Raw genomic sequence first — 15,386 nt, 5'->3', positions numbered from 1 at the left:
CATACTTGAGGCCTTATGGTAAAAGTCAAACATCACTTCTTCTTCAGGACATTTTTGAAGCTGTTGCTTTTCTTCTAGTAAGCCCAATGCTAGAATGTGAAATGCCTGAAAGAGGAAAATAGGACAAGATCTTTAAAATTGTGCTTCTTCAGGTAAGCGTATTTTAAATAGAGGTATAAAAGTAAGCAATCTGATAGGTAAAAAATGTGCAAAGTTTATGAACAAGCAGTTCACAGAGAAAGAAATGATATACACACATATGAAAAATGTTCAACCTTGGGAGTTCCCTGGCGGCCTAGTGGTTAAGATTCTAGGCTTCCAATGCCTTGGCCTGGGTTAAATCCCTGGTCAGGGAAGTTCCTGCAAGCTGCATGGCACAGTAAAAAAAAAAAAAAACAAAAAACGTTCAACCTCACTTAAAGAAACGTAAGTGAAACAAACAAGATCATCTATTTTTCACCTATTAAAATGGCAAATTTTAGAGCTTATTATAATACAGGAGTGACAAAAGTGTTAGGAAGCAGGCATTTCTCATCACGCTGATAATGGGAAAGTAAACCAGTATGTTTTTGGAAGCCAATTAGACAGTATCTATCAGTATAATGTAAATGTATAGACCCAGAACTAGGAATCAGTGAGATAGATTCACTTACTTAAGTATACAAAGGTATTTACACAACATGCATTTTAGTGTTCTTTATTATGTGCGTGTGTGCCCTCATGAGTAGGGTTCTGTTGTTTAGTCGCTAAGTCATCTCCAGCTCTTTGGAAGCCCCATGGACTGTAGCCTGCCAGGCTCCTCTGTCAGTGGAATCTTCTCAGCAAGAATATTAGAGTGGGTTGCCATTTCCTCCCCCAGGGACTAAAGCCACATCTCCTGCACTGGCAGGCAGATTCTTTACCACTGAGCCACATGGGAAGTGTTCTTTGTTATGGTTGGTGGTGGTTTAGTCACTAAATCGTGTCTGACTCTTGTGACCCATGGACTGTAGCCCGCCAGACTCCTCTGTCCATGGGGTTCTCCAGGCAAGAACACTAGAGTGGGCTGCCATTTCCTTCTCCAGTTCTTTGTTATACAAAGACCTAAAAACAACCTAAAAGCCTATTAACAGGAGATAGTTAAATGCATCATAGAGGTCCATAATGGAATATGCAGCTACTGAGCATGTGTTAGGCCTATATGCACTAATGTGGAATGACTTCCAAAAGACACAAACCTTTCAGATGGGGTGCTAGGAGGCAGACAGAAAAATTTTAATTTTTTATTTCAAATATGTCTCTATGGGTTCAAAGTTTTACTGCATTTATTTACCACTGTTATTGAAAAAATGTGAGACACACATAGAGTATGACATCATTTATAGCCTCTAGATCAGTAACAGTCAAGGAAATTCAGTCAGGCAGGTGCTAAACAAATATCCAATAACAGCTACCAAAGGTGACATTATTAAGTAACTTATCTATAACAGTATGGAGAAAAAAATAGTTGCTTCCATTTAATGAGCTAAGTCTCAAACAACTCTATGAAACAGTACATGTGAAATAAAAAATATAGGAAACTAACTGTGATATGATAATGACATGCTAATTTATTATTAGCAGGAATAGGCCTTTTCCATTTCTCCTCTGCTTTTATTTTTTTTTAATGTAAATTATTCCCAAGAGTAAGGATCCTAAAAGCCTGAGACTGTGTCACAGGGAAATCTCCACGACATCTGAGCTGTTCTCAATGGCTTTTAGGTCTCAGGTGCTCTAGCTGTGGTTCTAACTGAAGGTCAGAAAGGTAAGACTAGGGATCTTCTCCAGGCCCTCAAGACCTCTATGAAGTAGACAAAGTATCTGAAAGAGAAAAAATATTTTCAGTATACATACCATCTGGAGCATTCCTTCAGTCCACAAGTTAGAATCTGGATCTACTGCCCGCTCAAATATGGTCCTGAGAATGTACATCATGATATCACAATTGAGAAGGTTAACTGCTTTGCTGAAAGCAGGGCAGAATTCAGGAGGTGGTGGTGGTGGTAATGCTAAGGTGGGTAGGAGATCAATGTCAGAAGAGATAAACAGTTACTATTTTATTTGGGTTATCAGACATGTTAAATTTCAAATATCAGTATCATATACTACATGCAAAACAGCATAGGATCTTTGTTATCTTTAAAGCACTGAAAACATCCATACTACGGGAAATATGAGTCACTATGTAAGTCCCCCCAAATAAACTTCGTTTGTTAAAATTTAAAATTCTATCACCACTGATGTACGCTATGTCTTAATGTGTCAACAAGAAACAAAGGGTTCTTTGCATTCCATTAGTTGCTCACTTAAAAAAACAACAAAAGCAAAACACTATATGCTTTGCTGCTACAAAATCAGAATACAAAATTAGTCAACTTAGAATCTCACTTTTTACCTTCATCTTTGTTTTCCTGTTTTCTCCTTTTCTTCTGCATATGTTCAGCCTAAATATATTAAAAAAAAAAAGGCCTATCTTAAAATATAACACCTGACAAGCATGAAACAAATGGAGTACTCTGAAGGAGGCAGGAAACCTACCAAAATACTTTACATACTGAAATATGTATTCAAATGCTACCTTATTCCAGAAACAAAATCATCGTCCTAGGGAAGGTCACTGCAAAATAGATGGTAATAATCCTCATCATTAATTTAGTTCCCCATTTCTTTCAGTCAACAATATTTACCTAGCGTCTATTATATACAGGGCATTGTACTAAAAACTGGAACTTATTCATTTTATAACAACAAAGCCAGACATCAAACTTAACTGAATGATCTAACTTAACATCACTCATCACCTTAACTAAGTGATCTAACTTAACATCATCCTTAATAGGACAAACAGACATTATGCGTCTACTGATAAGATACAATATGTCACCTATGTAGTATTCTTGCTCCAAAATGCTTAATTTGAATCTACTCATGGGAATAAAATTAGACATATCCAGAGTGGCTCAGACGGTAAAGCGTCTGTCTACAGTGCGGGAGACCTGGGTTCAATCCCTGGGTCGGGAAGATCTGCTGGAGAAGGAAATGGCAATCCACTCCAGTACTATTGCCTGGAAAATTCCATGGACAGAGGAGCCTGGTAGGCTACAGTCCATGGGGTCGCAAAGAGTCGGACATGACTGAGCGACTTCACTTCACTTCAGAATATTGGATATTCTAAAAAACTACTAGCCTATACTAGTTGACATTAACAGAAATGTGAATGTTATGAAAAACAAAAAAAGGCAAAAAGAGTATTCCCAATTAAAGGAGATTATAGAAACATGACAGCAAATGAAGTGCATGATCTTTGATTGAATCCTCTTACCCCAACATAATTATAAAGAATATTTCTGGTATAATCAGAAAAATTTGAACAGTGACTACATACTAGATAATATTATTGATTCAATTTTAATTTACTGGGTAAGATAATGCCCTCTAGTAATGAAAACCAGTATGAAACTACAGAAAAACCAGGGAATTGTCTATGGAGCTGGAAAGCCTTTCGGTTTCTTTACTGAAAAGAGTAACTTTTCATACCTTGCTATGCTGTGTTTTGGAGTAATGATAAAAGTACATATTAAAGTCTTTCAGTGATTCATCCTTCAGTTCATAAACTCCATGGCCTGATACACCTGGTTTCCTAAAAAGACAGATTATACAGAGGTGAACTGCACTGCCCTTGAAGTATAGAGTAACGTAAGAATCTAAAAATAAATCTTAAAATCAAGAGAAAGAAAACAATCATATCTCATTCAGCTTGCTTAAACTGACTGACAAATTTCATTTCATGAAAATAAACTAACAAATTTAACACTATAAGCTCAAAGTCCTGGTAATAGTTGTGTCTCATAATTATGAAATTTAAACAAATATGAAAAAGTTTGATCTGATCCCATGCCCTACTTAAATTCCTAAGAGTTTGTTTTTAGCCTCTGAAACCTAACATTGCCTATTCAACTAAAGCCTGCATTGTCTTAGGCAAAATCTAAAATAGTAGTTAAGATATCATGTCCTTAGGAAATTGCAAATGCAAATAAAATAGTGACTACTCTATAGAGAACTATAAGGAAAAATACTAAAGCCAAAAGGCGTATACTGCACATTAAACAGCTTTTGCTCTCTATCAAAGTGAAATAACTTACTGAATATATTAGAGCATAAAAAAGCTATATTCTATTTTTAAAGGTATTTGACACTAGCAATTTATCTATGAATTCATGACAATAACAAGTAGAAATTCACTACTAGTATCAATTATTTTAATTTCAAGAATTAATCTTTTAAAATCTTATTTCCATTTTACACATCTCAAAGAATCAAACGATTGCAAAATATTTTAATCCTAGCAGAGAAAAATTTTAAATTAGTATACAAAATGAAAATTTAATAGAATAAATGAAGTCATGGCTTAAAATTGATGGGAGACTATCAGAAAGGTTTGTTTAGTTATTAAGTCACCTAACATAAAAAGTGGATATTTCTCATTGATTTGCCAAAAAATACTCACTTCTTCAGCATACAGGTACTAAGTGCCTATAGTGTACCCCTAGATCTCACCCTTTCTGTCTATACTTGAATTTTGTTTTTAGGAGTTCAGGAAAGAACTTCAGAACTTCTACAATAATTCAAATTACAAAGACAAAGACAAAGACAAAGATTGACGTACCTTTCAGAATAAGCATAAATATTAAGTACTTACTTAAATGTGGCCACTTTGTTTATGACACTCTCTAAGCCAGTTTCATTATTTTCCTGTTGAAACAATATTTTTGTCATTTTTACCTTCACATAATGACTTTGTTTTCTTTTACTGTGAACCGAAATACCGTTTCAAAGCATTTCTGAGTATTTTAAAAATAATTCAAAATAAGATCAATTTCCAATATTTAAAAATTAGGTCTAAAACCTATTAGTGTTGAGGGATGGATTTCTTAGCAGAGGTAAGACGCCTGTATAAATTGCTTAAAGAAGAAATTTAATCTAAATTTGTCCTCATATATGTATACACATACAACAAATAATTCAAAGAAACTGTTATTTTTTAAATCTAGTATGTTATTCACCCACATCATTTAAGCAAACGTCCATGTTGAACTAATCCTTAAAACCAAGGTAACAAAATAAATAGGATCTATGGTAAAACACATATATAGATGTCCAAATATATTCTGGCTTCTGCAATTATAATTTTTTTTTAATTGGCTTGAATTTTTCCTTTAACAAAAAATTTTTATTTTTCTTTTTGGTCAAGCTACATCCCACGTGGGATCTTAGTTCCTCAACCAGGAATTGAACCCACGTCCCCTCCAGTGGAAAGGCAGAGTCCTAAACATTGGACTACCAGGAAGTCCCAACAAGGAATCTTCTTTTTTTTTTTTTTTAAATGAAGTCATTTAAAATCAGGATAAGGACTTAGTCAATATACTAAAGCAAGCTCATAGGTTCCTAAAGTCCTGCAAAAATTAAGAAATTTAGCCTCCTTTTAAAAAGTACTTGAAAGCAGTGAAAAGTAAGGGTATACATTAAAGCTTGCTATTTTTTTTGCAAAACATGGTACGTACTCTTTTGGTATTTATTTATTTTTTGTATGTATTTATTTAAATATGATATATATATATATATTTTTATATCCCAAATCACTGCACATGGTGACTGCAGCCATGAAATTAAAAGACGCTTGTTCCTTGGAAGAAAAGTTATGACCAACCTAGATAGCATATTCAAAAGCAGAGACATTACTTTGCCAACAAGGGTCCATCTAGTAAAAGCTATGGTTTTTCCAGCAGTCATGTATGGATGTGAGAATTGGACTATACAGAAAGCTGAGCACCGAAGAACTGATGCTTTTGAACTGTGGTATTGGAGAAGACTCTTGAGAGTCCCTTGGACTGCAAGGAGATCCACCCAGTCCATCCTAAAGGAGACCAGTCCTGGGTGTTCATTGGAAGGACTGATGTTGAAGTTGAAACTCCAATACTTTGGCTACCTGATGCGAAGAGTTGACTCACTGGAAAAGACCCTGATGCTGGGAATGACTGAAGGCAGGAGAAGGGGACAACAGAGGATGAGATGGTTGGATGGCATCACTGACTCAATGGACATGAGTTTGGGTAAGCTCCGGGAGTTGGTGATGGACAGGGAGGCCTGGCATGCTGCAGTCCATGGGGTCCCAAAGAGTTGGACACGACTGAGTGACTGAACTGATGGTATGTGAAATTGTTTTTAGGTGGCACAGTTATATATCCTTAAAGTTTTGAACAGTTATTCATTCATCTTAACATGTATTAAGAAAAAATTAATCTAGAATGTCAAACCTACTATTTCATTGTATTGTTGCTTAGAAAGATGCTAAGGAAAAATGTAAGTTAATTTTAAAATGTATTAGTAATTTCTAAAATTGGTAGACAGATGTGCAGAAATTATGAAGGTGACATGGTTAAAGTCTGAGAATCAGTTAACAGTGAAACTAGAAAAGCACTATGGATATTTGAGAAGAAAAATGACCAAGAGTCAAGGCTTATTTCTATTCTACTTCTCTGGAAAGCCTTGATAGTAAAGGTAAGTTTAACCTCTTATAAGAATCATTGTTCTAATGCATAATTTAAAAATACGTGTTAAAAAATATGACTCATAATCTTTAGGATTACTGCCTAAATGTCAACAATACTGAATGTAAATATCACCTGGGATGGCTATGAGAATGCACCCTGCAGACCTCTAGTTAGAGGAACAGAGACACTAATGCAGGCTCACTCAGGGAGGCATGTGAAGGCACCAAACCTTGATTAGACTACCCAGCAGTCCAGGACATTCCTACCTTCTTTCCTTCTTTCTTCATGTGGGATCAGACTTGCACTACAGTTTGATGGCTCCCCCAGCCTTTCCCAGCTCCCTCATCAATCCTCTCACAGTCACTATTCCTACTAAAACCTTAAATGTTTTGTCTTGACATCTGCTTCTCAGAAGACCCAGACTAACATACCACCCAAATAGTTTCAGTATTTCACAAAGTTCTCTTTTTCTCTGGAGAAAATTTACGTTAAAGTAAAAAAATTAAAGAGTTTATTGCTCTACGGTGTTTTCTAAATAGCCAGACTATCTTTAAAATGTTTCCTAAAGCCCCAAAGCCCAGAATTAAGGTTTATACCACTAAAAAATTAACAGTGAGAGTTTTATACCTGAAAATCAAAACAGATTTTCCTAAAACTTCAAGAGCTTCCAATTAGAGAAAAAGAAAAACTATCCCATCTTGATGTGAATGGAGTTAAAAAAACAAAACTGGACTTACATTCTCAGGTAAATTTTTGGCAATGGCACTGTGTGGCATGGGTTCAATACAAAGCAAGTGAATAATTTCTCTCATTGTGACCTCTTCTTTGGTCACATTTCCCACTCCAGGTACGTAACGCTCTCCTAATACAAAAATGAAAAGAAAAAGTAAGAGTTAATTGCTTTCCATGTAAATCAAGAACACTGCATTAAATCAAACCTATGAGAGAGTGACCAGAAATTATCTGAACATGTTTCTAAACCTGAACAACACTCTATATGCTGAAAGAGGAAGAAAAATACAGAGATCTAAGTAACACAGGGCTTATCTTAACTTAAATACACACACACAAATATTATAAACAAAGCCCCTCAATTAAATAAGCATGTATTATTAATCAAAAAAACAAAAAAGAGGGTAGTGGCCATCATGGGACAACATGAAATTAAAAGATGCTTACTCCTTGGAAGAAAAGCTATAACAAACCCAGAGAGCATATTAAAAAGCAAAGATATCAATTTGCCAACAAAGATCTGTATAGTCAAAGCTATGGATGTGAGAGACGGACCATAAAGAAGGCTGAGCACTGAAGAATTGATGCTTTCTAACTGTGGTGTTGGAGAAGACTCTTGAGAGTCCCTAGGACAGCAAGGAGATCCAACCAGTCAATCCTAAAGGAAATCAACCTTGAATATTCACTGGAAGGCCTGAGGCTGAAGCTGAAGCTCCAATACTTTGGCCACCTGATACAAAGAACTCACTCACTGGAAAAGACTCTAATGCTGGGAAGTATTGAAGGCAAGAGGAGAAGGGGATGACAGAGGACAGGATGGTTGGATGGCATCACTGACTCAATGGACATGAGTTTGAGCAAGCTCCAAGAGATGGTGAAGGACAGCGAAGTTGGCTTGCTGCAGTCCATGGGGTCACAAAGAGTCAGACACAACTAAGCAACTGAACAACAGCAACAAAGAATCCTGAAACAACAGCTTTTCTTTCAAGGTCTTCCTCAAGTTTGTCTCTACTTGTTATTTATGGAAGAACAAAGTGAAAACTAAAAGACAAAATACTTAAAAATGTCTCTATAGGCTAAATGACAAAACAGTAATGTGTGTCAGGAATGGATGCTATTGCCAGCATGCCCACATGATCAGATTTCTATTTTTTATCTCAATAAACTGCCAGATGGAGAGAGAAAATAGCTAATTTTAACTATGGGAATGTTACTGGTGTCAGCAGCATTTAATTCCCAATGCCTCAAGAAGGCTTGATATATTTGATCTTATGTCACAGTATTCAATAGTACTTATTGAAAATCAATGTGTACAAAGTCTTGTGATATCTATAAGAGGGTAATTAGAGTACAAGGACAGGAATTTTTTTTTTTGTCTAAGAGATCTGAATTCTACAAATCAGCAAAACAATGACATTTTGTTAATTTAATTCACTCGCAACAGATTCATTACTATTTAAATACATTGTAATTTTCATTTTTTCACCATAACAGTACCCTCTGTAAGTTTCATGCTAGAAAGAATCTTAGAGATCACATAGATTACTTTTACCCTTTACAAATCAAGAATTTGAGCCCCTGAAAATGTAAATGGCATGCTCTTGGTAGTTTATAGCAAGGTCAAGACTAGCTCTTGTTAGTTTATAGCAAGGTCAAGACTAGATCTTATGACTCCTAATCCAAATCTTTTACACTTATTGATGTTTTCTCTGTAATATTATCAGAGATTTTACACATACATACATTTTTAAAAAAATGATGGCTCTTAAAAGTAATAAACTTAGAAATGTAGCAAGTATTAACTAAAAATAAAATGACATAGAAGGAAATATCCAATGAATTTAGGTAAACAAAATAACAGCAATATAATAGCAATAGTAAATTAGTGAAAATATAAAATACCAAAACCTATTGACAATTCTAATATATGGTATTAATATGCAGTAGCAGAAATTCTTCATAGTATTCCAAGAACAAATACAAAAATTCCCAAGTTTTTGTAATCTAATAAAGTATATCATCAACTTAAAAATATTTTGCACATTTTTAACTTGTCCATTTTTTCCAGAAGTTTCCTACAGAATACTCTGGAATTATTTCAGAAGAGTTGGTGCCTGGAAGATTTACATCTCACGTGGCAATGAAGGTTTATCACACTTTCTGCTGAGACAAGCAGCTAGTCCAGCAACTAGCTCCTGACAAACAGCAAGTAAAATATACCCATGTTTTCAGATTTGGCTAAACAGCAAGTAAAATATACCCATGTTTTCAGATATGGCTAATGGCTAGAATCCTTACCAGGAACTATTAATACAAAGCAGTGTCTCCTACAGTATAGTAAGAAACAAGAGCCAGAATAAGAAGTTAAGAACTTTTACATAGCTGGTAAAATCAAGAGACTATAATATATAATATATAAAAGCAGAAGTAAGGCCAATATGGGCACCAAGTAATTTAATAGAACTGGATGAAAATACATCTTACTTAGATGCATGTTACATTGAAATTTTACATATATATATAAAATTTTTAGCACCTAGCATATACTTATTTTACATCTATGTTTCTAACTAGGACAATTATTTTCCAGACCTCTACACACAAGTCCAAACAATTAACAAATCAGGTATTGGAAAGTGAAGATGTAATAGCTGTGCTTTTCTAAAGGTGAATTTCTAAACATATCAATCACATTAGTCACATCAATCTCTAATATTCTCTGCTATATCTGGAGAAGAACAAAGTAAGTTAGAGTTCTTACTAATGTTCTCTCTATAAAGTAACTCATGCTCTGTTTCAAAACATATTTTACTCTTACCCACAATATAGATGAGGACTTGAAGCATTTCTTCTATTAAGGTATTATACTGCTTAACCAAATCCTGTAGAATTATAAAAGAAAAAATTAGTTACATAAGAACCAAAAGCCACCATAAAACACACATTTTTTTCAGGATCAGACTGACAGTCCAGCCAATCCAGTATTTTCTTTCAGTATTTTCAACAGAGAATTATGAGATGAATAATTCCCTTTTGTTGACTTCAAATTCTATAAGGTCACAATACTCGGCATCTAATAAGAACTCAATGCTGCTGCTGCTGCTGCTAAGCTGCTTCAGTTGTGTCGAAATCTGTGGGACCCCATAGACGGCAGCCCACCAGGCTCTGCTGTCCCTGGGATTCTCCAGGCAAGAACACTGGAGTGGGCTGCCACTGCCTTCTCCAATGCATGAAAGTGAAAAAGTGTAAGTGAAGTCACTCATTCGAGTCTGACTCTTAGCGACCCCATGGACTACAGCCTACCAGGCTCCTCCATCCATGGGATTTTCCAGGCAACAGTACTGAAGTGGGTTGCCACTGCCTTCTCCGAAGAACTCAATAACAGTTGCTAAATATTATTACTGTTTTTATTATCCTTATTACCCATCAAGCCTTCAGTCAGAAAAAGAATTCTAACCTTTAACTTTCCCTGTACTACGGCTTCCTTCTTATCAGGGTTGGTGGGACAGTGGCTACAAATATGTAACCAACAGCTATGGTGAGTGCACCCCCCCCCCAAAACACCTGTTACTTAAATACTATAGTAAATTACATACTCATTTTCACTGAGTATAAAAACATGACTAAAAATTAGCTTTGTATTTTTTATCCTATTCTTTGGGCCTTTGTAAGTGACGTCTAATTTGAAGAATAAAATAATGCAATTCATAAATTACAAAGCCTACTTTATAAACTGGTAGGAAATATTAAAACAATGAAGAGGTGATAAAACTCCAAAGACAAACTATAAACTGAAAAAAGGCAATAAATACAAATAAAGAATATCTTTACTAAATAAGGAACTTTTATAGAAACAGGAAAAAGGTGAAGGACAGAAACAGATAATTCACTACCAAAAAGGGAAAAAAATAAAGTCAATAATCATGAAAACAAAGTCAACCTCACTGATAACTAAAAAACTGCAAATGAAAATTAAACACCATCTTTCATATATTAGATCAACAAAACACCAGTGCCATTACAGATGTATATACTGCTAGAGAGAGTCAGTTTGACAATATCTATTCAAGAAACGTAAGAAAGGGTATGCTGCATTCTCCAGCAAATCTACTCCTAAGAATTTATTTTAACAAAATAAGTAGGCAAGTATTTAAACCTTGAGGTGCAGAGATGTTTATAAGAGCAAAAAAAATCAAAAAACCCCTTCAGCAACAGGAGACTAAAGTATAATGCAATCATAAAGTGCAATATTACACAGCCATTAAAAATTATGTTAAAAAAGATGATGCAGTTATATACTTCTTTAATGCCAAGAAAAAAACCCATCACAATATTTCACTAAGCACAGGAAGCAAATTGCAAAATAGCACATATGAAAGACTCAATTTTTCCTTTAAAAACAAACAACACCAAAACTTTAAAAGTGATCATTCCTAAGAGGCAGTTTCATGTGATTTTCTTCTCCTTTTTGTTAATCTATATACAGTCATCACTCAGTATCCTCAGGGGATTACTCCAGGACCCTTGCAGATACCAAAATCCACAGATGTTTAAGTCCCTTATATATACTGACTAGTAGGTCGGGATTCTGTATCCATGTACATTCTAATTTTTATAGAGTGAAAAGAATATATGTGTGTACATGCAGAAGTAGATGTATGTTTTATGTATGTGTGTGGTGTTTGGAGATATACATATATAAATAAATAATCATATATGATTAAAATAGTTAACAATAAAATTTTCTTTGGATTAATTTATATATCAGTTTCTATCACTTACCTGGTCTTTTATGGATATGGTCTTGTTAAAAGCATCAGCAAGTTCATACCTGTGAAGTACCAGTAATAAGAACTTGTTGGGATCCATTAGAGATGCACCAATCTGTGAAAGAAATCAAGTCCCATAGTTCTATGCATTAAATGGAGAAACATTTTGTCTCTAGTAGTAGGGCTATGAGAATAAGGTAAATCTGCAGAAGATAATGTAGCAGGCCCTTCTGCTTCTATGATTCTATATTCATCTCAACAGTGAGAAATAAGTAAATAAAAGTATAATACAATAAGAAGTTATAAAAAGGTTATTACATTATAATATCTTCTCCTACTACAAGGAATATAGGAAGGAAGGTTATGACACATATCAGAACAAATTTAAATAGGTACCTGAAGCATAATGATATCTTTATCATACATTTCTTCTCTGCATTTAACATCTTGGTAATAAAACACCTATAAAATAGAAGATAGAACAGAAGCTAAAAGAATCATTTTATTTCAAACAAAATTCTCAGCAAAAACTATTCTTTAAATTTTTACTAAACTAGAAACCCCAAGAACTACTTTGTAGCAGAGAAAAAAGAAGCTGTAAATTTATGAATCATTTTAAGGGATTTGGGAGGATGATGTGAGAAAATATGGCATGAAAATACTTCAGAGTTTAAAATGCTCTATACTAGTTATTATTCTCAACATGTGTAACAAAATAATTGACTCCCCCACCAAGTTCAATTACGAGAATCTCCTCTGTAGCTTAGCAGTAAAGAATCTGCTTGCAATACAGGAGACCCAGGTTCGATTCTTGGGTTGGGAAGATCCCCTGGAGGAGGAAATGGCAACCCACTCCAGCATTCTTGCCTGGGAAATTCCATGGACAGAGTCTGGTGGGCTAGAGCCCATGGAGTCACAGAGTCGGACATGACTGAGCAGAGAAAAGCATACTAAGTTTAAAACACCCACTTCAATAAAAGTAAACCAAATTCCTACAATCAATCAATGCCATTTTTCTCCCAAGCAGTATCTTTACAATTCGTTTCCCCATCTTTCAGGAAAAGCACTTCTTATTTGCTCTAAAACAGAGGGAAAAATTGTAAGATGCCATTCAATTGAGACTGGTGGTAAGAAGTTTACAGCTCCCAAGTAAGGTAATCTTCAGAAAAGATATATATTAGTGGGAAAGATTCTGGTGGTACTACCGGCTTTCACCTGACCTATCCGCTTAACAGGATTAAGGAAAATGTCCACATGGTCACTAGAACTTCCTTGAGTTTACGAAAGAGCTAGAAAACAAAAATACTGAGCAGAATCCAGGGATACAAAGTAAAATATTTATTAATAAAGGAAAAAGCAAGCAGAAAATGAACACACAATATGAATACTACACCTTGCCATACCTGGCTAATGAGAGAGAGCCCATTTCTTCGCCACATCTCAGCAACAACTTGGGCAACCAATACCAGACAACGCAAAGGATATTCAACCAGTACCTCTACTTGAAAATCCTCCTGAAACAGAGTGAGATCAATTTCAATATTTCTCAGAGGTTTGGATGCTATGGCACTATACATCGCTCCATTTTCTCATCTGTAAAATGGAAGGGCTTGAACTAGAGGACTCCAAGTCACCATGATTCAGGTTTCAATGTTCTATGACACAGACATAAAATTATTAACTGGGAATTATTCAGGTAGGTTTCAAAATATCTTTTTCTTCCCACTCAACCAAGAGGTATTTAGAAATAGAATATAAGCAAGTCAGAATTTAATAGTCACTTACAAAAGGCACAAATTCATGCAGTCTTGAAACAGCACCCAGCCTGCTCAAACGCACATGAAGACCTAAAAGTTAAAAAATGAAAAAGATGAGAAAGCAATAAACCCAGCTGATTTGTCTCCCAGTTAATTCATCAAGTTTGAAAACTTGTGAAATTTAAATATACATTAACTGAGCTTAGATATGACGCCTCAGAATGCAAAGTTTTGATTTCTAATTTTGAAACACAGTATTACTAACATATTTAAGATCCTACACTGTATTATTTTTATATATATAAATACTATGCTTCTTCCTAAGAAATGATTTTCCTCACAAACCAAGTACCAGAAGAAATAAAAACTGTATAGCACAGGGAACTGTATTAAATATCCTGTGATAAGCCATTATGAAAAAAGAATATGTGTGTGTGTGTGTATATATATATATAACTTAGTCATTTTATTGTCCAACAGAAATTAAACACAGCATTGTGAATCAACTATACCTCCATAAAACAAAAAGAAATAATAACTAATCTAGGTATTTCTTTTTGTAAAAATAGAAGTGACATAAAATCACATGTCAATTATACCACAAACAAAAATTACCTAAAAATGATATCAGCAATCTGAACACAGATCCTAAATCTATAAAACTCTTAAAAAATAACATAGGAAAAAGACTTTGCAACACTGGATTTGATAGTAATTTCTTGGATATGACATCAAAAACATAGCTAATCAAAGGAAAAATAAATTAGACTATACCAAATTAAAAACTTTTGTGCATCAAAGGACATGAACAACAGAGTGAAAAGGCAATCCGCAGAATGGAAGAAAATATCAGGAAATCATATACCTCATAAGTAGTTAATATCCAGAATATACAAAGAATTCTAATAACTCAACAATAAAATCTGATTAAAAATAGACAATGGACTTGATCAGACATTTCTCCAAAGAAGAAATACATATGGCCAGTAAGCACAGGAAACAATGCTCAATATCACTAATCTTTAAGAAAATGCAAATCAAAACCACAGGAGATACCAGTTCACACTTATTAGGATGGTTATTTAAAAGAAAAAATATCAAATGTTGATGAGGATGTAAAGAAACTGGAATCCTTGTGCACTGTTGTTGGGAATGTAAAATGGCGCAGGTGCCATCGAAAACAGTATGGTGGCTCCTCAAAAAATTAAAAACTAGAATTATGTTATGATCCGGCAATACCACTCTACGGGTGTATAACTCCAGAACTGAAAACAAGGATTCAAATGGATATTTGGAGACTTGTGTTCATGGCAACATTATTCAACAACAGCCAAAAGTTGTAAGCAACCTAAGCATCTACTGAAGGATGAATAGATAAACAGAATGTGGTATGCATACTACAGAATATTGTGCTGTGCTTAGTTGCTCAGTCATGTTCGACTCTTTGCGATGCCATGGACTGTAGCCCGCCAGGTTCCTCTGTCCATGGGGATTCTCCAGGCAAGAATACTGGAGTGGGTTGCCATGCCCTCTTCCAGGGTATCTTCCTGACCCAGGGA

The 15,386-nt window shown here is 34.8% G+C and overlaps 1 protein-coding gene across 1 annotated transcript in view; it reads right to left on the bottom strand.

The window, feature by feature from the left end:
* The window catches only part of UBR1 (ubiquitin protein ligase E3 component n-recognin 1), a 162,524-nt gene that overhangs the window by 70,000 nt on the left and 77,138 nt on the right, over positions 1 to 15,386 (bottom strand). Inside the window, exons 16-26 of the mRNA XM_005685547.3 lie at positions 13,856 to 13,917; positions 13,474 to 13,584; positions 12,467 to 12,532; positions 12,084 to 12,185; positions 10,120 to 10,183; positions 7,307 to 7,431; positions 4,718 to 4,770; positions 3,556 to 3,658; positions 2,414 to 2,462; positions 1,873 to 2,027; positions 6 to 105 (exon numbers count right to left, since the gene is read on the bottom strand). Coding sequence (XP_005685604.2) covers positions 6 to 105; positions 1,873 to 2,027; positions 2,414 to 2,462; positions 3,556 to 3,658; positions 4,718 to 4,770; positions 7,307 to 7,431; positions 10,120 to 10,183; positions 12,084 to 12,185; positions 12,467 to 12,532; positions 13,474 to 13,584; positions 13,856 to 13,917 — 990 coding nt within the window. The remainder of the gene's footprint in view (positions 1 to 5; positions 106 to 1,872; positions 2,028 to 2,413; positions 2,463 to 3,555; positions 3,659 to 4,717; positions 4,771 to 7,306; positions 7,432 to 10,119; positions 10,184 to 12,083; positions 12,186 to 12,466; positions 12,533 to 13,473; positions 13,585 to 13,855; positions 13,918 to 15,386) is intronic.

Source organism: Capra hircus, chromosome 10, assembly GCF_001704415.2.
Source record: "Capra hircus breed San Clemente chromosome 10, ASM170441v1, whole genome shotgun sequence".
NCBI lineage: Eukaryota > Metazoa > Chordata > Mammalia > Artiodactyla > Bovidae > Capra > Capra hircus.
This window is presented reverse-complemented; position numbering and strand designations above follow the sequence as displayed.